This window comes from Octopus bimaculoides, chromosome 7 (genome assembly GCF_046866305.1).
Source record: "Octopus bimaculoides isolate indiv1 chromosome 7, ASM4686630v1, whole genome shotgun sequence".
Lineage (NCBI taxonomy): Eukaryota > Metazoa > Mollusca > Cephalopoda > Octopoda > Octopodidae > Octopus > Octopus bimaculoides.
In genome coordinates this window covers 26,361,841-26,387,296 of record NC_142934.1, presented here as the reverse complement: position 1 = coordinate 26,387,296, position 25,456 = coordinate 26,361,841, and the positions used below count along the sequence as shown (strand labels likewise).

The following is a 25,456-nucleotide window of genomic DNA, read 5'->3' as shown; positions in this document are numbered from 1 at the left end:
TCCATGTAAAGGTATTTGTACCCAATATTACTGTCATGTGTGTAAGCAATGCAACCCACTCAAGTGAAGATATCTGCTCTTTTTATTTTACTAAGTCCTGAGGTCAATTTGTTTGACTAAAGCCCTTCAAGTTGGTGCCCCAGCATGGCTGCAGTCAAATGACTGAAATAAGTAAAAGATAGATCATTGAATTTGAAGTTATTGTGGAACAAAAATAGGCCTTTCCGCTATAGCTAAAAGGCTCAAAATTTTGAAGGAGTGGGGCTAATTGATTACATTACCCTCGGTGCTCAACTGGTGATTTATTTCATTGATCTTGTAAAGATGAAAGGCATAATCAAAACCTCAGAAGAATTTGAATTCAGAATATGAAGACAGGCAAAGTGCCACAAAACATTTTGTCCGACATGCTTATAGTTCTGCCAGCTCACCATTTTAACTTCTTTAGCATTCAGATTACTCAGTCAAATATAATGCTTATTTATTTATGTTGCTTTGAATTAATCATGCATTATCTTGTAGCTTTGAGAATAGGATTGTTTATTTTTAAAATGACAATGCAAGAGGCTGGATTTGGCTGCTTTGAACATAAAACAGATAAAATATTTGAGGTTGATATGGCCCTTTTAAATGTTAAACGATTAAAACAAATAATAAATCTCATTGGCATTTAGTGCACAAATTTGCATAAAAATGGTCATAGTTACTTTTTTTATATCTTGATATGACATTTTTATTGCAGAATACAGCCCACTCACTGACAGCTTTTCAATGCAGCTGTTTGAAAGTTAGTTAAACATAAGGACATAGAAATCTAGACATCACAGAAATGAAGACATCATTTCATAACCACTTCAACAACTGGCACCCATGCCAACGTCGTCTCTTTCATTGGACACGAAACTCAGCTTGCAAAATCAGGATAGCACCTGTGCCCAGCATCGCCTTTCTGGCACTTGTGCCCATGACATGTGAAAGGATTTTCAAGCGAGATCGTTGCCAGTGCCCCTGGACTGGCTCCTGTGCAGGTGGCACGTAAAATACGCCATTTTGAGTGTGGCCGTTGCCAGTACCGCCTGACTGGCCTTCGTGCCGGTGGCACATAAAAGCACCCACTACACTCTCTGAGTGGTTGGTGTTAGGAAGGGCATCCAGCTGTAGAAACTCTGCCAAATCAGATTGGAGCCTGGTGTAGCCATCTGGTTTCACCAGTCCTCAGTCAAATCGCCCAACCCATGCTAGCATGGAAAGCGGATGTTAAACGATGATGATGATGATGATGGCAGCTATTGTTGCATCTAGTATATAAAGGGCAATTAATAATGACTTCAAAATTTAGATCTTTGGCAGTAATCTTCTTAATCAGAGTTTTGTCACTATACAACTATCTGTATGATGAGTCAAAGCTGATTAATATGTAGTCTGTTGGGAATGTTGTTGTTGCTATGTGGCGCTAAGTTAATCCTAATGTATTAGATGTATTTGCCTAAGGAACTGCGTAGTGTGATTAAACCCCAAACTATGTGATTATAAAACTAACTTCCTAACCATACAGCCATGCCTGTGCTCAGTATAAATAGTAGCAGGAGTTAAGTCAATGTGAAAGGAAAAAGTGTAGCAAAAAAAAAAAAAATAACTATGCTTTTGAAATTTAATTTTGTGTGACAAATTTTGTGAAGGGAGGACAAAGAACATATAGAACTAATAGATATGAGTGAAAGTCACAGAAACAGCCAATTGAAATACAACAAAATAAAAATACATATGGAATATCCTGTTAACATGTGAATGTGTATTAATGGATTTGATCAGTGGAAACTGAAGTGGATTTGATCAGTGGAAACTGAAAGAAACCTGTTATCTCTCTCTTTATCTATATCTATCTATTTATCAATCTATATATATATATATGTGCCTTTGCGTCTGTGTTTGTCCCTTAACAACACTTAATAAGCAGTGTTGGTTTGTTTATGTACCCGTAACTTAGCAGTTCAGCAAAAGAAACCAATAAGGATAAATATCAAATTTAAAAGCAAATAAGTATTGGGGTTGATTTGTTCAACTAAACCCTTCAAGGAGGTAGTGCCCCAGTATGGCCTCAGTCCAATGACTGAAACAAGTAAAAGATAAGAGAAAAAGCTAAATGATTTAGCAGGCTTGATAAATAGAGCATAGTATGCTGATCAATTCTAATATATTACTTTCAAATTTTGGCACAAGGCCAGCTATTTCGGGGTGGGAGTGTGTGATTACATCAACCCCAGTGTTTAACTGGTGCTTATTTTATCAACCTCAGCTGAATTTGAACTCAGAACGTAATGATGGATGAAGTACTGCTAAGCATTTTGTCCAGTATGTTAACAATTCAACCAGCCTGCTGCCTTGATCAATTCTAATATATTGAAACAAATTCATAGTTATTTGTCCACTACCTGCAAAGATCAGACTTTTCTTACTCTTAAGCATCTGAATTTGAGACATTAATTATATCTTCTTAATTATTCCCTTTTTTCTTAGGGCATGTTGTTAATAATTACTGCAGTAGTAAATTTCTTTTCTCAACTAAGAAAATCCTTTTAAAGTGTGTGTGTGTATTAAATTCAATTTATTAATCCTTAACTTATTTCTCCAACTTCAAGCCACTAGTCCATTTCATTTACTTCCTTTACCTCATTTTATTTTAGTTATGTAAATTCATTTGGACAAAAATTATTTGTTATTCTTTCTATATGTAAAATATCTGTCAACTGATCAAGCAACTTCAATCAGATTATATTATGCTGATGAGGTTTAATAAAGTGAAACATCCATAGTTATCCCTTATGAGCAAAGATCAGCTTTATCTTCACCTAAATTAACTTGTCCACTTGAAATTAGCTCCTCTAATTTGGAATATATGGAATATCCTGTTAACACGTGAATGTGTATTAATAATGAGGGTCATGGAAAGTTCTGCCAGCTCACCATTTTAACTTCTTTAGCATTCAGATTACTCAGTCAAATATAATGCTTATTTATTTATGTTGCTTTGAATTAATCATGCATTATCTTGTAGCTTTGAGAATAGGATTGTTTATTTTTAAAATGACAATGCAAGAGGCTGGATTTGGCTGCTTTGAACATAAAACAGATAAAATATTTGAGGTTGATATGGCCCTTTTAAATGTTAAACGATTAAAACAAATAATAAATCTCATTGGCATTTAGTGCACAAATTTGCATAAAAATGGTCATAGTTACTTTTTTTATATCTTGATATGACATTTTTATTGCAGAATACAGCCCACTCACTGACAGCTTTTCAATGCAGCTGTTTGAAAGTTAGTTAAACATAAGGACATAGAAATCTAGACATCACAGAAATGAAGACATCATTAGTCAGTTTCAGGTTCTTTTCTTTTGACAGTTTACAACCTAGAATATATTATGCACCATTATAACTTTTCTACCTGTTTTACTTTCAAAATAAAAAAGTGTACTCTTGATCTATAAAAACATTGATATTTGTAAGTTTGTCTTGAAACAATATTGCTATTTCTCAAAAAGATGCAGATGTAACCCAGAATAATGCATGAACCAAAACCTCTTGGGCTCAATGTTCTCTGAAAGTAAAACAGGGTTGAGTCAAGAAAAATGATGTAGAAAGACTGACATGTATAATAGAGAGGTAGTTGAGTAAGAGGTACAAAAACAAATACAAATTGTCACATCAAATTGTTTTTCTTTCTCCTTCAGTCTTTTTTCAACATCTCTCTCTCTCTCTCTCTCTCTCTCTCTCTCTCTATCTCTCTCTCTCCATCTATCTCTCTCTCCTTCTCTCTCTCCTTCTCTCTCTCTCTCTCTATCTCTCTCTCTCTCCTTCTCTCTCCCCCCCTCTCTCCTCCCTTCTCTCTCTCCTTCTCTCTCTCTCTCTCTCTCTCTCTCTCTCTCTCTCTCTCTCTCTCTCTCTCTCTCTCTCTATCTCTCTCTCTTGTATCTATATCTATTACTCTCTCTTTATTTCTATCTCTTTCTCTCTATTTCTCTACCTCTTTTTCCCTCTAACTCTTTCTATTTATCTCTCTTTCTGTGGTGCGTATGTATATATATATATATATATATCAGTGTTTCCCAAACTTTTCACGCCAAATTGCAATATCGCCCACCGATTGGCTAAAAACAGCTCCGTCACCTACCTGTGTAAAAACACCCCAGACACAACCTCCCCAAGATAAAATCCCCCAGGAATCCCACTTCCTTGTATCATTTGACACACACACTATATCATAGAGTCATTGCCCTGCTAGTGCCATTTGGACTAAATATGAAGTTGTTTACAAATCCCTTAATGTGGGTTTAATTTTGCCATTAGTGTGAATAAAATTCTAACATTAACTCCATATTATACAGACAGATTAACTTCTGGAAACTTGCGCTTTCTTTTATATTGATTTTCATTTTCCTCAAATGAGCCATTGATCAGAACTACCAATGCAAAAATAATTAATGATTGTATTATAAAGATAAAGAATAAAACTTTTTAATGAGATCCATGTGTCTGGTGCGATGCAGTTAGTGCAGATACATTCAGTTCCAAACTTGTTGACTTTAGCCGCAAGTCTACTATGTGAGTCACATCCAGTCCAATTCTTTTGCGGGTAAGTAAAGTTTCAACATGGTTAAAACCAAATTTAACCAGGTATGAGGTAGGAAAGGCAAGCAAAAGTAATTTCAGATGTTTCAACATATTGGGGTAGGAATTCAATATACTCTGATGGTACCACAAACCTTCTTTGCCATTACAGCGATATCGCATTGTGGCGTCATTGTCATTTTGTAATTCTATCAATTCCTCCTGAATGTTATCCTCACAATCTACTGCATCAACCTCAAATGGATTGCTATACCAATTTGGAATATTCACCACAATAACATCTTGAAATTGCCCCACCATGTTATCGTGCAATGATTGTAGTTAGTTGTGATATGTACTTAAATCTTCATAAACCAATTCATCTTTCAAAGAATCAAGTTGTGGAAATTGATGGAATTGACATTTTGAAATGTTAGTCTTATACAACACCAATTTCGAAATGAAGGTAGTGATAAATGATTTACAATCAACAAGAGTTTTTTCTGTTTCCTTGAAATAACTTTTTCAAGTCATTTAATTTTGTGAATATATCACAAAGATATCACACCTTGCAGCCATCAATGAAGTGGATAGTGGAGTATCTTCATAGAAAGATATGATTATATGAAACAGTTCAACAAAGTATAAAACACAGTTTCCTTGTGACAGCCACCACACTTCAGTATGGTATAAGAGTTTAGTATGGTCCTTATCATTTCTCAGACAGAGTTGATGGAAAATTCAATCAGACAAGGGATTGAACTTCAATTTGTTCACAGTCTTGATAACTAACTGTAGCACATCATTCAATCTATCGTTCATATTTTTTCCACTAAATGCTGCCTGTATGCCAAGCAATGAACAGATAGTATCTGGTGGGAAATTTCATGCTTTAGGAGAGATGAAAACCCCCTATTTCTTTTATCATTGAAGGAGTTCCATTAGACACACAGACAAGAATATTACTGAGTGAGATAATTTGTTCAAAAAGGAAAGACTTGAGAGTGTGAAAAATAGTTGCACCTTTTGAATCAAGCGCTAATTCCTCTGTGAACAGCATTTCCTCACAAGATTGAAGGTCTTCGTCGAAATACCAAACATATACCATCATCAAACATTGATTGTCCACAACAGTTGACTCATCCACTTGTATAGAAAATTCAGAACGCTGGAGAATATTAATGAACTGATGTTTGACATCATTGGCCATTCCATCAATGCATAAAGAAATTGTGAGATCTTCTTCATAATGTTATCGGGTTTTTCGTGCATAACGGTTGGCAAAACTTCTTCGATCACTGGACAAAGTAATGTTTCTCCAATTGTGTGAGACTTCCCAGACTTAGTAACAAGCAATACAATTAACTTGCCATTCTCCTGTTTACTAGTTTCCTGGAGTAGCATGTTGAATGTTTGTACTGAGGAGAGGGAATAAATCCAAACAATAAATAGTCACTACTGTACTGTCGACAAATTTGCTTGACCGGAGACATCAGTAAAGTGAAAATGTGAAAACAAATTTCTACAGATGGTGTCAGAAAGGCAGTATGGTATTCCCAAAGAGAAGAAGTCAATAGAGCAAAGTCAGATGACACTTCTTTACTGGAACAAATATGGATCTAGTTCGTTTGGCTGCCAGCATTTCAAATTTAAAGTTTATCGAAAATTTTGAAGTTTGGCACATTAATGTACCTTTCCAAGTTAAATTGCTGGAGTTTTCAACTTTTTCCAGAAAAAACTTTTAAAAACATTTTTCTGGAAAAAGTTGAAAAGGTACATTAATGTGCCAAACTTTAAGATTTTCGATAAACTTTAATTTTTGAAATGCTGGCAACCAAACGAACTAGATCCGTATTTGTTCCAGTAAGGACGTGTCATCTGACTTTTCTCTATTGACTTCTCTTTGGGAATACCATACTGCCTTTCTGATGCCATCTGTAGAAATTTGTTTTCACATTTTCACTTTACTGATGCCTCCAGTCAAGAAAATTTGTTGACAGTACAGTAGTGATTATTTATTGTTTGGATTTATTCCCTTTCCTCAGTATAAACATTCAACACGCTACTGAGGTTTAAAGTTTGATCATTTTTACCCAGTCAAGAAACACGATTTCAAAGCTGTCATTTTGTGCATGATTGCACATTTTGTCAGCATCCTGAAAATAGCACTTGTGTTTTGACACGAACCCATAGAATTACGCACAACATTTAACTGCTCATATCTTTTTTATTTTTTTAATCTTCAGAAAATGTTTGCGAATTTGAATTCTATACGTGGGACTTCATACAATTATAGCAAAAAAAAAAAAAAAAAAAAAAAAAAAATTGGGGTGGAGTGTGATTTAAGGCCTAAGCCTATTTGGCTGCTATTTTTAGCACACATGACAACCATCGCAATGACTGTGACAAAAATATTCGATTGATAAACAAGTCAAAATGATAAAAGAGCATCCTGATTCTAGGCATGCCTAGATATCAGTAAATGCAGACTTAATTTCTGAAATTTCATTGTCATCCACAAAATGTTCATATCGCCCACCAAAATCTCAAATCACCCACCATTTTCTAGAAATTCGCCCATCACCTACCTGTAAGTTGAAATCGCCCACCAGTGGATGAGATTGCCCACTTTGGGAAGCTATGACACACACACACACACACACACAGAGGCAAGTATGTATGCATCTAAAACACTATCGTATTTAAAATTACATGTTTAAAACATATCTTCGAAAAGTGCACAGTATACCATACCCAAGGCAGAAAGAAAATTTCTTAGATTGTTTCATATTTGACACTTCAGCATTTAACCTGGCCATATCCAGGCCAAATATTCTATCTGTTAAAACTAACCATATCCAACCACACACACATACCTACCCTACAATGTCATTCTAAAAATATACAAACACACTATTGAAATCTTGAAGCTACAAAATAATGTGTGTTTACTTCAAAATAATGTGAATAAATATGCAATACGTTTGGCAGAGAAATCTGAATATTAAAGTATCAATAGAAGTACCCCTCTAAGTAATAACTCCTCAGGCAGTTATTTCTATTCCTATGTTTGTTTTCCATGCAAGCTTGCTTACAGAATCTTGTCACTCCTGAAAAGAAGCCTGTTTTTATGGCTGTTTAGTGGAAACTAAAATGCTAAAGAGTTAAATGTTTAATTTCTAAACTATTGAGGATTTATGCTCTCTAATCAAGTAATACCTTTTTATCATGTTTTAAAGTATTTCATGCTATATAAGAATCAGCAGTTTGGTTAAAAGAGCATTTTCTATCTTCTGTGGTATTTGAAACCACAACTCTCACTTAACCCATTAGCATTCTGAATTTTTTGTCAAAAGTATTGATTATTTATTCAAGTTGTTTTAAATTAATCATGCATTATCTTGAAGTATTGAGACTTTAATGATGAATTTGAATATTTTTTAGAATGACGTTGTAGGTGTGAGAAGTTATATCTGATCAGTTTTAACATAAAATAACATAAAATAGGTAAAATATTTGGGCTGGATACGGCTGCTTTAAATGCTGAAGAGTCAAGCAAATTCATTTGACTATTAGCTAATTGTTCAAGCTGTAATGTTGAACAGTGGAGATTGAGCCTGAAATAACATAATTACAATGTGAATTTCATAACCACTTCAACGACTGGCACCCATGCCAATGTCGTCTCTTTCATTGGACACGAAACTCAGCTTGCAAAATCAGGATAGCACCTGTGCCCAGCATCGCCTTTCTGGCACTTGTGCCCATGACATGTGAAAGGATTTTCAAGCGAGATCGTTGCCAGTGCCCCTGGACTGGCTCCTGTGCAGGTGGCACGTAAAATACACCATTTTGAGTGTGGTCATTGCCAGTACCGCCTGACTGGCCTTCGTGCCGGTGGCACATAAAAGCACCCACTACACTCTCTGAGTGGTTGGTGTTAGGAAGGGCATCCAGCTGTAGAAACTCTGCCAAATCAGATTGGAGCCTGGTGTAGCCATCTGGTTTCACCAGTCCTCAGTCAAATCGCCCAACCCATGCTAGCATGGAAAGCGGACGTTAAATGATGATGACGATGATGATGGCAGCTATTGTTGCATCTAGTATATAAAGGGCAATTAATAATGACTTCAAAATTTAGATCTCTGGCAGTAATCTTCTTAATCAGAGTTTTGTCACTATACAACTATCTGTATGATGAGTCAAAGCTGATTAATATGTAGTCTGTTGGGAATGTTGTTGTTGCTATGTGGCGCTAAGTTAATCCTAATGTATTAGATGTATTTGCCTAAGGAACTGCATAGTGTGATTAAACCCCAAACTATGTGATTATAAAACTAACTTCCTAACCATACAGCCATGCCTGTGCTCAGTATAAATAGTAGCAGGAGTTAAGTCAATGTGAAAGGAAAAAGTGTAGCAAAAAAAAAAAAAATAACTATGCTTTTGAAATTTAATTTTGTGTGACAAATTTTGTGAAGGGAGGACAAAGAACATATAGAACTAATAGATATGAGTGAAAGTCACAGAAACAGCCAATTGAAATACAACAAAATAAAAATACATATGGAATATCCTGTTAACATGTGAATGTGTATTAATGGAAAGTTCTGAACACAAAAGCTGGTCGTGATTGATTGAACAAGGAAGATATGAAAACTGTTTACTATAGAAAGTTAAGTATGGTCAAATATAAGGTGACTTCTAAATGATAATAAGGTTCAGTTCAGCCAATGAAATGTAGAGGAAATCCTATATGTGAATTTCTTGTGAAGCAAATAAATGCCCGAACTTATTCAAAGGCATTTCATCAGCATGGCATAAAATGTGTTGCCTGAAATAAACTAACAAACAAACAAACAAATATTGATAATATCAGGATCTATATCCTATTAGATCTGAGATAAATAGGCACAGGAAAATTGGTGCCCGCAGAATGGCCACAGTCCAGTGTCTGAGAAAAGTAAAAGAATATAGAAATATCATGAATATTTTGGAAGTCAACCCAGACTAAGAATGCATAAAAATATTTAAGTGTCATATTGCTGTATGCAAAACTTCTTAATCAATAAAAATTTCCCTCAGAGTTGGAGAAAGACAAGCAAAAGATAATTGGATAATTAATTTTTACAAATATAAAAATATGTGACCAAAGCCTTGCAAGTGGATTTGATCAGTGGAAACTGAAAGAAACCTGTTATCTCTCTCTTTATCTATATCTATCTATTTATCAATCTATATATATATATATGTGCCTTTGCGTCTGTGTTTGTCCCTTAACAACACTTAATAAGCAGTGTTGGTTTGTTTATGTACCCGTAACTTAGCAGTTCAGCAAAAGAAACCAATAAGGATAAATATCAAATTTAAAAGCAAATAAGTACTGGGGTTGATTTGTTCAACTAAACCCTTCAAGGAGGTAGTGCCCCAGTATGGCCTCAGTCCAATGACTGAAACAAGTAAAAGATAAGAGAAAAAGCTAAATGATTTAGCAGGCTTGATAAATAGAGCATAGTATGCTGATCAATTCTAATATATTACTTTCAAATTTTGGCACAAGGCCAGCTATTTCGGGGTGGGAGTGTGTGATTACATCAACCCCAGTGTTTAACTGGTGCTTATTTTATCAACCTCAGCTGAATTTGAACTCAGAACGTAATGATGGATGAAGTACTGCTAAGCATTTTGTCCAGTATGTTAACAATTCAACCAGCCTGCTGCCTTGATCAATTCTAATATATTGAAACAAATTCATAGTTATTTGTCCACTACCTGCAAAGATCAGACTTTTCTTACTCTTAAGCATCTGAATTTGAGACATTAATTATATCTTCTTAATTATTCCCTTTTTTCTTAGGGCATGTTGTTAATAATTACTGCAGTAGTAAATTTCTTTTCTCAACTAAGAAAATCTTTTTAAAGTGTGTGTGTGTGTGTGTGTGTGTGTGTTAAATTCAATTTATTAATCCTTAACTTATTTCTCCAACTTCAAGCCACTAGTCCATTTTATTTACTTCCTTTACCTCATTTTATTTTAGTTATGCAAATTCATTTGGACAAAAATTATTTGTTATTCTTTCTATATGTAAAATATCTGTCAACTGATCAAGCAACTTCAATCAGATTATATTATGCTGATGAGGTCTAATAAAGTGACACATCCATAGTTATCCCTTATGAGCAAAGATCAGCTTTATCTTCACCTAAATTAACTTGTCCACTTGAAATTAGCTCCTCTTTTTCCCTTGAGTGTTGCAAGCACTTGCCACTAGCTTATGGATTTTCTTTTTCAAACCACGAGAAATTTCAAGCAATTAATAAAAGAAATTGTACATACAGCACTGAATACCATAAATCAATAATTAACATTCATGCCATTGGCTTATTTCAGATAATTCCCTTTACTCTTTACTCTTTTACTTGTTTCAGTCATTTGACTGCGGCCATGCTGGGGCACCGCCTTTAGTCGAGCAAATCGACTCCAGGACTTATTCTTTGTAAGCCTAGTACTTATTCTATCGGTCTCCTTTGCTGAACCGCCAAGTTACAGGGAGGCAAACACACCAGCATCGGTTGTCAACCAAAGTTGGGGGGACAAACACAGACACACAAACATATACACACATATACATATATATATATACATATATACGACGGGTTTCTTTCAGTTTCCGTCTACCAAATCCACTCACAAGGCTTTGGTCGGCCCAAGGCTATAGTAGAAGACACTTGCCCAAGGTGCCACGCAGTGGGACTGAACCCAGAACCATGTGGTTGGTAAGCAAGCTACTTACCACACAGCCACTCCTTTGTTCATTTTATTAGGAAAAAAAAAATATTCATTCAAATTTAATGCTCATATTTGGAAATTTGGAATATTGTTCCCACATCTGGAATAGTTCTGCTACTACATGCGTAGGCACCCTAGACCAGTGTTAGCCAAACTATTTTCCCTCAGGCCCCACTATAGCTTTCCAGAAAAATGTATGCGCCACCAGTGGTAGGGAAAAAAACTTTATTTTTGATATTTTATCACAATTATTGAATACAAAAGAATCTGCCGGTAACCCTTTTCTTAAGTACTATTGTATCATTTATCTTTTACTTGTTTCAGTCATGAGACTTTTGCCATGCTGGGGCACTGCCTTGAAGAATTTTTAGCTGAATCTATCGACCCCAGTACTTTTTTTTAAAGCCTGGTACATATTCTATTGGTCTTTTTGCTGAACTTCTATGTTACAGGGTTGTAAACACCAACACTGGTTGTCAAGCAGTGGTGGGGGACAAACACAGATACACACATAGGAAGGGGTGCTAAAAAGTTGCTGGCTTTAAGGGTATCATGAAAGATGAAAGGCCTGGTTAGAGGCCTAACCTTCCCAGTTCTTTTACAGGGCTTAGAAAAACTGAAAGAATGCTGCAATAAGTGTATGAATCTGAGAGGGGGTTATGTTGAATAAAATCAGAATTAACTGATCCTCCTGTATTTTCTTTCACCCAAAGCCAGGAATTTTTCAGCACCCCCTTCATGTATATATATATATATATATATATATAATAATAATAATATTAGGGATAAAAATCCAAAATTACAGGTAAAAACTCAATTAAAATCAATTTTACCTAAAAATCTTTTCCCTAAAACTATATATATATATATATATATATATATACACATATACACACACACACACACACACACACACAATGGGCTTCTTTCAGTTTCTGTCTACCCAATCCACTCACAAGGCTTTGGTCAGCCTGAAGCTATAGTAGAAGACACTTGCCCAAGGTACCATGCAGTGAACCTGGAACTATGTGGTTGGGAAACAAACTTCTTACCACACAGCCATGCCTGTGTCTTTATACAGAGTGCAAAAAAAAGTACATTATTGACTAAGAAAAAACAAGCGAATCACTGTAATTAGAATCTTGCACCAAGTGACTACTGCAGATTTCCTTTATTCAAGGAGACAACGATTGTTAGTTTCAGCCATAAGTCTCCATGTTTTGTATTTTCAAGTCTGTTATCCAGACTAAGGCATTAGAATAGTGCCATATTGTAGAATACAGTCTTCACACAGTATGCTTGTCTGGAGAGATCGGTTTGGCTAGACTGAGTTTGGTGTAGTATGTTTGCTGTGAAAAAAAAGATTTTCACAATTCTATGTCACATAAAAACAAAAACAAAAGAATTTTGGATCCCACGTCCAACCACGATTTTCCCAGGCCCATCTGGTAGGAAGTATGTCCTCACATTGGCAATCACTGCCCTAGATCATTTGAAAAAAAAATAAAATGGATACCTAAGTAGTTGTCGAAGAGTTGTTTCATACCAAACTCCAGCCTCTATCCTACAGATACATTGTCTCTTCACTTTTTCTCAATAGCTACTAAAGCAGTTATTACTACTCCTCTGATTTAGCTGATCATATTCCACTTCAGATCAGGCTTACCCAACTCATCCTCATCCTCTGTATTGTGTTTAACCATTTTGTTACCATATTTCTGTTGAAATACACAACTTTGCTTCTATCAATTTTTGGAAATAATTAAGTATCTCGTAAAATAACTGGCATTATTTAGTTGATGCTGGGTGGTGAGTGGGCAAAACTTATAGATAAAATATAAAACTTATAGATAAAATACTTAGCAGTATTTCATCTGTCTGTGTTCTGAGTTCAAATTCCAATGAGATCAACTTTGCCTTTCATTCTTTCAAGGTCGATAAAATAGATAGCAGTTGATCCCTGTGGACAAAGTGATCAACTTACCTGCTGTCTCGAAATTTCTGATCCTGTGCCAAAATGCAAAACCATTATTTAGCTGGTGTTTGAAACATGAATTAATATGAAATTTTGATGGTAGGTCTTAATTCAGACCACTTTAAAATGGAATTTATATCATAGAACCAAGAGTGGTCTCTGATGAACTGGTATCAGAAGGATTTAATAGCCCAAGCCATATGCTCATCCCTCTATCAAGTTCTTTCTCCACAGAATGCCTTACCAAGCACATTTTTCCTGCAATTATCCGTATGCACTTGTTTAAAGTAGATCACCAACTGGGTTGATCTCATATTGATGATGACAATGATAATGATGATTTTCTTTCAGCTATTGAAATCTAAAATAATAGTTGCTATTATAAAAAAAATTTAAAGGTTTACCTAATATACATTATTTACATTTTGACGGATTTTTGCCCTCATCTTGTTTGTTGTTAACACAATGTTTCGGCTGATATACTCTCCAGCCTTCATCAGGTGTCTTGGGGAAATTTCGAACCAAGACACCTGATGAAGACAAAAGATGAGGAAAAAATCCGTCAAAATGTAAATAATGTACATAATTCCTCATCTCTTAAATATAGAACTGTCTGCCTAATATGCAGAGAAAAACAAACATTAAGGGAGGAGGAGGACGCTGCCAACACCACTGACAATGACAATGATAACGGCAGTGATGAATTATTACTTCATAAATTTTGGGTTTACTTTTCATTCAAATATTTCTTCTGATTTTGAAAGAGGGAAGGTTGTACAACAACTATAGCCATTTATTTGTAAAATGTTTCATTGTAAACGCAAATCTGTTTTGGAGGTGTACTTGCCAAGTAATTTCATCTGTGACTGTATGTTGAAACTAAAATCAGTGCAATGTGGAAGGCACATACAATAGCCCTTCAAAAACACTCAAAGGCTGTTAACTTCACTTAAACATTATTTGGTGTTAAAATTTTCATTGTACAGACTATGATCTGGTCATAGATATGATTCCACAGCACCTCAACTTGTTTTTCTATCAAACTTGTTTACTATCAATAAAATATCTGTGAATAAATATGCAATACATTTGACAGAGAAATCTGAATATAAGGAATGAGAACCCAGGTTCGAAATTTCCCCAAGACACCTGAAGAAGGCTGGAGGGTATATCAGCCAAAACGTTGTGTTAGCAACAAACAAGATGAGGACAAATATCTGTCGAATGTAAATAATGTAAATAAAAATGTGTAAGTGGTATATAGTTTGCTATATAAGTAAGGGGTATATAGTTTGTAAGTGGTATATAGACAAGGTGAGTATGTACTCAGATATCTGAAAATCCTCCATCCTTTACTTGTTTCAGATGTGAGATTGTGGCCATGCTGGGACATTGCCTTGAAGAATTTTTAGTCAAATGAATCATCCCTAGTCCTTTTTTGTTAAGCCGGTACTTATTCTGTCTCTTTTACCAAACAGCTAAGTTATGGGGACATAAACACATCAACACTGGTTGTCAGGTAGTGACGGTGGTGGACAAACACACACACACACACACACATATATATGAATAAATAGCAACAGATGAATAATGTGTTATTTCACTACAGCTATTTCCAACGAATTTTTAATTGATTAATGGAAACATTATATCATTAGAAAACACCATTTTCATCAGGTGAATAGATGAACCTTTACATTTAAAACAATCAAAATCCAACAGGATGTGCATCTTCATGATTCTATAACCCTTCCAGCTTCCATCTACCAAATCCACTCATGACGTTTTGCTCAGCCCAAGGCTATAATAGAAGACACTTACTCAAGGTGCCATGCAATGGGAATGAACCTGGAACCATGTGATGGGGAAGCAAGTTTCTTACCACACAGCCACACCTGTGCCTATGCATTTCTGCATTTGTATTTTGCTATTTTTTATGGTTGTGGGTAGACTTAATCTGTTGCCCACATTAACACCATTACCTGGCCTTTGAGCACCCTTAGTGTTCTTCACTCCTCTCCTCATGCCTGTATCATTCTTTCAGTGTTCTGCTTGCTCATAACTAGAAAAGACTGACGAAAGTAGCATTAATTCTCTAGGTTCAATTTTTCTCAACCAATCAATAGGCCAATTGAGTAAAGCGATCAATGTTGACTAGAAACAGTTGTATGTCAAATTTACAACAATAAAGTAATATGTAACAACCATTATTTATGCCTTGTCTTGTATATCACTCTGTGTAACAAAAACAAGTATAACTGGAACACAACCATGGATTTACAATATAGAATGGTGATGAACTATAACCTCAGACCCTGCTACAAGAATATACGGAGTTCTTTACTAAGCTAAACAATATTGCTAGCCTGGTGTACATACAGAGAGCTTATAGTATATTTTGCCCAGATTGATAATCCTTCATATGTGTGTGTGTGTACGTATGGCTGTGTGGTAAGAAGCTTACTTCCCAACCATATGGTTCCAGGTTCAGTCCCATTATGTGGCACCTAGTGTAAGTGTCTTCTACTATGGCCTCAGGCCAAACAAAGCCTTAAGAGTGGATTTACTAGGCAGAAACTGAAAGTAGCCTATCATATATATATATGTGTCTGTCTGTCTGTCAGTGTGCATATGTGTCTGTGTTTGTCCTCCACCATCGCTTGATAACTGATGTTGATGTGTTTACATCCCCATAACTTAGCAGTTCAGCAAAAGAGACCAATAGGATAAGTACCAGGCTTATAGGATAAGTACTGGAGTCGATTCATTCAACTAAAAATTCTTCGAGGTGGTGTCCCAGCATGGCTGCAATCTAGTAACTGAAACAAGTAAAAGGTAAAAAAAAAAAAGGTATATATATATATACATATATATATGTGTGTGTGTGTGTGTGTGTGTGTGTGTGTGTGTGTGTGTGTGTGTGTGTGTGTGTGTGTGTGTGTATGTATGTATGTATGTATGTATGATGTATATACAATCTAAGGTAGAAGCTTTTTGTTGCCAAACAGGAGCAATAGCTACTTGAACATTTCTAAACCCATTCTTACTCTATATACTATCCCTTCAGATCATCCACCCCACATTTAAATCTTTAGCATTCTGATTACTCTATGAAAGATAATGATTATCCATTCACATTGTTTTGAATTAATCATGCATTAAATTGTAGCTTTAAGATTTCATTGATGTGATTGTTTATGATTTGAATGACGTTGTAGAATATACGTGAGAGGTGAGATATAGCCAGTCTGAACATAAAACATGTAAAATATTTTGAGCCAGATACGGCTAGTTTAAATGCTAAAGGGTTAATTAAGTTTCTAAGTAAAAAAAATTGCCAACAGTTTCAAGGAAACTGCCTGGGCATTTAAAATAATCTATTTCCTTAGTGTTTATTGTCCCAAAGCACCTGCTATACACAGTCTACCTTCTCTGTTAGTTTGCCTGTGATCCTGCTGTACTTATTTGACACACATTAGGGAATTTCTTGCCTACTCCTTTTCTGTATGTCAATCACAGCCATTTTTCAGATAGTAGCAGGTACCTGTTTCTTTTCCAATTTGATAAATTATTAATCTTTGTTGATATTTAAGCCCTTTTAATTCCAGGTTTTGTCTCAAAGTCTGGAATTTCATTTCCAAAAATTCTGCTATAAGAACTAGGTCATAAATATGCAGGAGCAACCAAAGGCAGTTAGCTTAAACTCCTTTGTTATGGCCTGGAAGACTATAAAATACAAACAGGAGTGGAGATGAGGACTGAGCCATGATGGACATCTGCCTGTATGCTAAATTCTTCACTAGACTCATTGTTGGTTCTCATCTTGCTGGCTGTGCCTCATTATATACCTTGAACAGCTCTCACCTAGTTTTCTTAACCACAAGGTTACAGAGCACAGAATGCAACCAAAGGCTTTCTGATCAACAAAAGCAAACTATAGGGACTTACTTAGTTAAAAGTAAGCCTTTATATTCCTGAAGTTGTGTCATTCGTAACATGGCATTGGTGGCATAAAGGTGAACTACATCTCATCTAGGTTAATTGTTTTGTATCTTTCAAACCATCAGCAATGTCAACTCAACCTTTACAATCTTACTAACCATAATTCATTGTTTTAGATTTTTGATATACAGACACATGAGAGAATATCTGATAATTGTGCTTAAATTTTCAACTGAGAAATCAACAAATAAGTGCACACTTTTAGCTTACAGCTCTAACAAAAGGCCAGAGCAGCAGCTATGTACAGCACAGCTGAAGTAGCTGCTACTGTATTACAGCATGGCATTAACAACAGTTTCTGATTGCATCATCAGTATCAGCATTTGGTATTTGGAAGCGCTGGATACCCTGAATACAATGGAGATGTTTGTAAAAACAATCACCAGAAGTGTTCCATTTAACTAGTATATAGTGCATTGCAGCATTTGCATATGATGCAGATGATGTATGCAGAAGTGTAGCTATATTTTGGGGTAGATATTTTAAAGTATTTTGAAGGGTGTGGCAGGGGAACATGGAGAAGATTATAGTGGATTTGGAGTCTGTAAAATGAAAAGAATATTTAGAATATATGTGGGAATGTGTGGGTTTATAGTATTCAGAGATGGATAGGTAGATGTTGTTGATAGTGACAGACAGCAAGGTTTACTGAAGAGTCCGATATACAAGAAGTGAATTCTAATGCAGGCCAAAAGAAGTAAGTATAAAAGAAAAAAAGAGTTTAAATCATCTCTGATGAGATAAGTGGTGCCAATGTACAAGGGGGTGCTGAAAAGTTCCTGGCTTTGGTTAAAAGAAAATACAAGAAGCTCAGTTAATTATGATTTTACTCAACATATTCCACTTTCGGATTCACACACTTATTGCAGTGGTCCTTCAGTTTTTCTAAGCCCAGTAAAAAAAAAAAAAAAAAAAAAAAACAAACTCAGAAGGTTGGGTTTCTAACCAGGTCTTTTGTGATACCCATAAAGCCAGGAACTTTTCAGCACCCTCTCGTAGATGTCAGTTGTTGTTGGCACTCCGTCGAGGGTTCCAGTTGATCCAATCAACGGAACAGCCTGCTCGTGAAATTAACGTGCAAGTGGCTGAGCACTCCACAGACACGTGTACCCTTAATGTAGTTCTCAGGGATATTCAGCGTGACACAGTGTGGCAAGGCTGACCCTTTGAATTATAGGCACAACAGAAACAGGAAGTAAGAGTGAGAGAAAGTTGTGGTGAAAGAGTACAGCAGAGTTTGCCACCATCCCCTGCCGGAGCCTCGTCGAGCTTTAGGTGTTTTCGCTCAATAAACACTCACAACGCCTGATCTGGGAATCGAAACCGCAATCCTATGACCGCGAGTCTGCTGCCCCAACCACTGGGCCTCCACCGTAGATGTCAATATAGCAAGTAAATAAGCTCTGAAGTAGGCCCAGTGAAATGAGCAAAAATATGCACCTCAATATTACCTACAAAATAGCTGGAGGCCAATCTTTGGGCCCAAAGATAAACACCTGATAAAAATCACAAGAGAAAGTGAAACAATCTAATATAAAGAGAAGTTCAGTTCGGCAGAAAAGAGTGCTTGCTGAGTCAGACAATTCAGGGAATACTGTAAAGCTGATAGACTTGTTATGGGAGATAAATTGTAAAGGTTTCACATCCTTGATGAAGTGAATTTTAGAATATTTAGACGGGAAAGCAAACACATTGAAAAGATTTAGGATGTAGTTGGTGTGCTTATTATGGAAATTTTCTCAAATCAAATACAATAAATTCTTTTATTGTCTATCTTTTAGTTGTTTCAGCCAGTAGACTGCAGCCATGCTGGGACACCACCTTAAAAAATTTTTAGTTAAGTGTATCAACCCTAGTACTTACTTTTTAAAGTCTAGCACTTATTCTAGTGATCTCTTTAACCAAACCACTAAGTTACAGGGATGTAAACACACCAACACCAGTTGTCAAGCAGTAGTGGCAGGGACAAACACAGACACACTCAGATATATATACATACATATATACATACATATATAAATATATATATATGATAGGATTGCTTCAATATTTCAGGGGTAGTCTGAAGTATCTAAGCAACCAGGGGATAGTTAAATCCGAAGACAAATGACTCATTATATAATTTCCACATAATTAAATCAATGGCTAACTAGCCCAATCGACTTGCTTCTTCTTGTGTTTGTTTCTCCATTCTCCACTTAATTATATATATATATATATATATATATATATATATATACATATTATGAGCTTCTTTCAGTTTCTGTCTACCAAATCCACTCACAAAGCTTTGGTTGGCCTGAGGCTATAGTAGAAGACACCTGCTCAAGGTGTCACACAGTGGGACTGAACCCAAAACCATGTGATTGGGAAGCTAACTTCTTACCACTGCACCAAAATTATGTTACAATTTATTTTTCAGGAATAACCTTGAAAAGTAATGCTGTATGAGTTTCTACAAATTTATTTCCATCATAGTCCTTACTATTTCAAATGGATAAAAAATAAATACAGAATTTGGTAAATTTTCAGGTGATTGTCTTCTCTGTTTCCATTTTAAATAATTCAAAAATGAGTTGGCCTCTTGTCTGTCATTTAGATATTCTCTAAAAAACATTCTTTGCAAATTACTCACCATTTGTGGTCTTTAAGACCTTAGTTTATATATTTAATGTTGAGTAAATTTCCAGTCTCTGTTTCATTAATTCTAAAAAATTTCCTTGCACAATACATTTGTAGTCTAAAAATTTTGATTTGATGATACACAATTATTGGTGAGCAATTTGCTTTTTACATTAAATTTTTCATTGTCTTTCGTCAATTGGATATTTTTGTTACCCATATGAGAGAGAGAGAGAGAGAGAGAGAGAGAGAGAGTGGTGTGTGTGTGTGTGTGTGTATGTGTGTGTTTATTTGGATACATCATAGCTTTAATTCTCACAAATTATCAAAGAGCCTTTTTTCCTTCTTCATTAGATATTAACACTGTAAAATCATACTGGAAATGATAAAGGAAAACAAAACAGCATAGATAAATGTCTGCCTCAAATATTGAGACATATAATATTGTCTTTAATAGTTTTTAACAATGGGGTGGTATTCCACCCTAGAATAGCAACAATTGAAAAAATATATAAATTGTTATATTCTCTACAAGAGACTAAAATATCAACTTCAATATGTAACTATTGAAGGTAATGTATAATGACAGATCTGTGACAGATCAATAACAGGAAGGCAGGGGGGGGGGAGTAAAATAAAATATGAAATAAAAACAACTAAATAATGCTGCCTGAAAGTCAGTGCTTCTCAACCTTTATTTCTTGCCTATGCTCACCCTTTAACAACTACTGAATTCATAATTTTTACCTGTCCAAGCAGCTGCTACTGGGATACTGTGCCATGAATTTCTGTTTCCCATCAGCTTTGCTAGATCCTCAATATTCTGCTGTGAGCCTCTGCTAACAATATCAATGTAGCTGAGTGGTCTTCAACCAATCAGAATACTTCCTGCTCTAATTTTAAAGTTTGTATTAATCTCAGGTTAAAATTTTTTTTTAATGGTTTAATTTATCCTTTTTTCCCTCCACATTTTAAGGCAAAAGTATTTCACAATCCACTCTTTTTTGGGCACATACCACCTCACCGTGCTATGTGTGCACATATTATATAACTAATGCACAACAGAAAAATTGCATACATTTGCTTAAAAACAATGCACAGTTATGTGGTTCATGATAATAAATGGCCTGATATAGTCTTACAATAGCAACCATACTGCTTCTTGATATATGGCAAAGTATTTTTTTTTTATAATGATAATGGAATTGCTTCACTGATAAGGTCAAATAACAACAAAACATGGAGTTGTCACTGTATTGCTAAGGATTAGACACACTACTGTATTCCATATTTAATTAAATTTCATTAATTAAAATTTCATGATTTGTCCCAATGCTCTATTATTTTTGGTGGGAGGGGAGGTAGATTACTCAGCTAAATAATAATTGTTCTCTTTACTAAAATTAGATTTTTTTTTTTTTGTCTCATTTAAAATTTATTAACTTTACTACAAGAATTATGTTTGTGCCCACACTTTACTATTAAGTTTCCATTCAGCAAGCCACCCTGAGTAAATTTCCCCCAGTTCTATTAACAATGCTGCACTCTCTCCAAGTATTGAATTGTGAGTATTCAACCAAAACAGGCAATACAGTTTGTTGCAAGTCAGCAAAGTAGAGCAGACAGTATTGCTGCCTTGCTCAACAGCACAACACTATAATACAAGCATGCACATATTTTCTTGTGTTCACTGTGAAAGTATTTTAACATTAGGTATTATGCATATAAAACCTATTTTAATTGTATGGAGAATAATGCATATATATATATATATATATATATATATATATATATACCGGAGTACGCACATAAAATGTGCAACAAGGTGGAAAAAAGAGTACTCAAATACCAGAGATAGAGTAATATGCTTTATTTAAAAGCAGAAGAAATATAACAAAAGACTGTTACTCGGAGTTTCACGTTCCTGTTCATCGGACAGTTTTGTTAGAAAACTGTCCGATGAACGGGAACGTGAAACTCCGAGTAACAGCCTTTTGTTATATTTCTGCTGCTTTTAAATAAAGTATATATATATATATATATATATATATATATATATATATATATATATATATATAAAGAGAAGTTAAAAATATATAAATATTCAATATGGAAGTACCAATTAAATACCTATTTTGTAAGTCAGCACCTTGTAAGAATTCTAGAACAGAAGACTGAAAATGTAGTTTCTTATTCTAAAAGAAAATATATTTTTGTGAAAAACGCTAGAAAAAAAAAATCAAATAACAAAAACCTTAATGAAAAAGGTAATAAAAAGAGTATAGGAAAAAAAAGAAAATATTCTGTTATGATTGGTGTTGACGTATTTCATAGAGCATTAGTTTTTGTGCTGATAGATTCCTGGGATTCAATTAAAGCTTCTTCAAGTTTTTCAAGAAGAAACACAGCATCATCCTTGTTGAAACACATTGGAGGCTTAAACTTCAGTACATTACTGTATGGACCATCTCGACTGAGGATTATATGATGTTTTTTCATTAAACTGAAAAGAAAATAACAAAAATATTCTGATCAATGCCATGTGGGTATTATTTGGTAGATGGAGCTTGTGTAGAAGCACAAAGTGTGCATGTATGTGTGCGTATGTGTCTGTGTGTGATCATTTATTCTTTTCTTCTTTTACTTGTTTCAGTCATTTGACTGAGGCTATGCTGGAGCACCGCCTTTAAGGGTTTTCTAGTTGAAGAAATCAACCCCAGGACTTATTCATTATAAGCCTAGTACTAATTCTATCGATTTCTTTTGAACAAGTTGCTAAGTTACAGCGACATAAACACACCAACATTGGTTGTCAAGTGATGGGGTGGGGGACAAATACAAAGACACACATCAATATATATATATATATATATATATATATATATATATATATATATATATATATATATATATATATATATATATCATATAAGAGGGAAAAGGACAACAAAGACCAAGGCAGGGCAGGTATCTTAAGTCATTTAGAATATTTAATTAATTAATGTAAGGTGAATTTGAAGTCTTACAGCTGTTTCTGGGATATCCCAAGTGATAGGCTAGCATGTCCATACACTGGGTATTCCGTCATCAGAGACAAGGTGAGTATGTATGAAAGTTCTAAACAGGAAAATTCACAGTCTATAAGGAATAAAATAATGAATAAAATAGTAGATAGAAGAATAAAGAGTAAAGCAGTAGATAGGAGAATACAGACAGGAGAATAACGTTCACAGTTCATCTTCCACAGGATATGGAGGTTGGTCCGTACTTCTGTGAAGGTATAGGCCCTTAGGTAGAATCCCAGGCAAATCCAGGCAGTATATATATATATATATATACACACACACACACACACACATATATATATATATATATATATATATATATATATGTACAATGGGCTTCTTTCAGTATCCATCTACCAAATCCACTCACAAGGCAAGCTATAGTAGAGGACACTAGCTCAATGTACAATGCGATTGGGAAGCAAGCTTCTTACCAAACAGCCATGCCTGTTCGTTTCATAATTATTTCTCCAAGCTAGCATGGAAAATTGGATGTAAAAATGAACAGAGACCATTTGAGTATGGATGGAGACCATTACTGTCAGGTGCTCTTCCAGTTACCAACACTTATTTGTTTTGTAAATAAGGGATTTTTCTTTTTTTCATTTATTGTCTTCAGGAGTGCAGAGCACTTTGTATGTATTTTCAACAGGAAATGTAAACACTACATCAACTTTTAACTCAGGCAGTAACAAATGAAAGCATAGACTATCAACATCACACACACACACACATAAGAGGATGTGGTGAAAAGTTCCTGGATTTAAGGGTATTGCAAAAGGCCTGGTTGAAGGCCCAACCTTCCAATTTCTTTTACAGGGCTTAGGAAAACTGAAGGACCACTGCAAAAAGTGTGCAAATCTGAGAGAGAAATGTGTTGAATAAAATCATAATTAATTAATCCTCCAGTATTTACTTTTACCTAAAGCCAGAAACTTTACAGTACCCTTCATATCCAGCTCTCTTTCTCTATTTATTTATATATATATATATATACATATATATATATATATTCATATTCATATACACATGCATGTATACACACATACACACACACAAATAGACACACCAGACTTCTGTACAGTTTTTCCCAACCGATTCCACACACAAAACATTGGTCACCCCATGGCTACAGCAGAGTACACTTGATTATAAAGCGAACTTCATATGCACAAACTATGCTTCTCATAAAGCATAACTGTAAAATTCCCACCTTCTCTGATTCTATATATCAAACAGGACTACTTTCTTATTTGAAGTAGTATTTTGTGTTTCTCTTCTGCTGAGACATTCATCTTTGATATATTTGCCCTTAAGCCTTTTGATTAGAGACCCTATTTCCAGGTTTCTTTTAACTATTCATCTGAGTTGGCATACAGGAGAAACCACAGAATGGTATGGCAAGGCTCATGGGGGTTGAAGGGAGCAACTAGGAGATGCTGAAAGTTACACACTGATAAATATAATACATCACCTTGCGTAAACTATATTACATTGTGTATAATATTGCAATACAAGATACTATATGATAAACACAATACACAAAGCATAAAAAAGAACCTAAAACATATCACATAAAAATTACAAGCATTCTTTCTGACATTTATTACTACTTATGTCTATCCATCCATGCACATACATGCATATTCACACAGAGATAGAGACTTTTTCCACATGAATAGAAATATAAAGAAAGTTGAAAATGCACTTAGAGTCTTTCAAAATTTTCAGTCATTGAATTGCAGTCATTGTGAGGTATCAATTTCTTAGGTTTTATTTAAATCCCAATACATTGTTTGGTTCTTGTTTCATTGATATCTGTTTTACAGTTGCCTTCTCTAAATTCTATAAATACCTTTTAGATATTTAACCAGACAAAGTATTGGAATTTGATTATAACCCAAGAGACAGGTGCCCAACAAAAATGACAGCATTTCAATGACCGGGAGTTCAAAAGACCACAAAGGCATTTTCAACTTCCTTTCTTTATAACACTGCTCATGTTGAAAAAGTTATCTTTTGTGTCTGACTGTTTTCATAGATATAGGTAGTAATGAATGTGAGAAAGAGTACTTAATATCGTGCCATTGTAGAATGATTTATGTGATGTTTTAGGGGCTTTTAATGCAGTATGCACTGTTTTTCATTTAGTGTCCAGAATTGTAATATTATATACAACATGGAGGTGACAAGCTGGCAGAACTGTTAGCATGCAGGGCAAAATGCTTAGTGGCATTTCATCCGCTTTTACATCCTGAGTTCAAAATTCATCAAGGTTGACTTTGCTTTTCATCCTTTTGGGGTTGATAAAATAAGTATCAATTGAGAACTAGGGCCAATGAAATCGACTTACTCTCTTCCCCAAAATTGCTGGCCTTGCAACAAAATTT

At 35.0% G+C, this 25,456-nt stretch overlaps 1 protein-coding gene and 1 long non-coding RNA gene across 3 annotated transcripts in view; one reads left to right on the top strand and one right to left on the bottom strand.

The window, feature by feature from the left end:
• The window catches only part of LOC149134629 (uncharacterized), a 53,996-nt gene that overhangs the window by 4,494 nt on the left and 24,046 nt on the right, over positions 1-25,456 (top strand). The gene's annotated exons all lie outside the window — the stretch shown is intronic.
• Positions 22,185-25,456, bottom strand: part of LOC106873832 (ethanolamine-phosphate phospho-lyase) — a 64,835-nt gene continuing 61,563 nt past the window's right edge. The window contains exon 11 of one of the 2 annotated variants that reach the window (XM_089355034.1): positions 22,185-22,504. In XM_089355034.1, the coding sequence (XP_089211160.1) occupies positions 22,330-22,504 (175 nt within the window). In that variant the 3' untranslated portion in view covers positions 22,185-22,329. Of the gene's footprint in view, positions 22,505-23,027; positions 23,140-25,456 lie in introns of those variants that run through there. The other variant, XM_089355035.1, reaches the window with a different exon arrangement.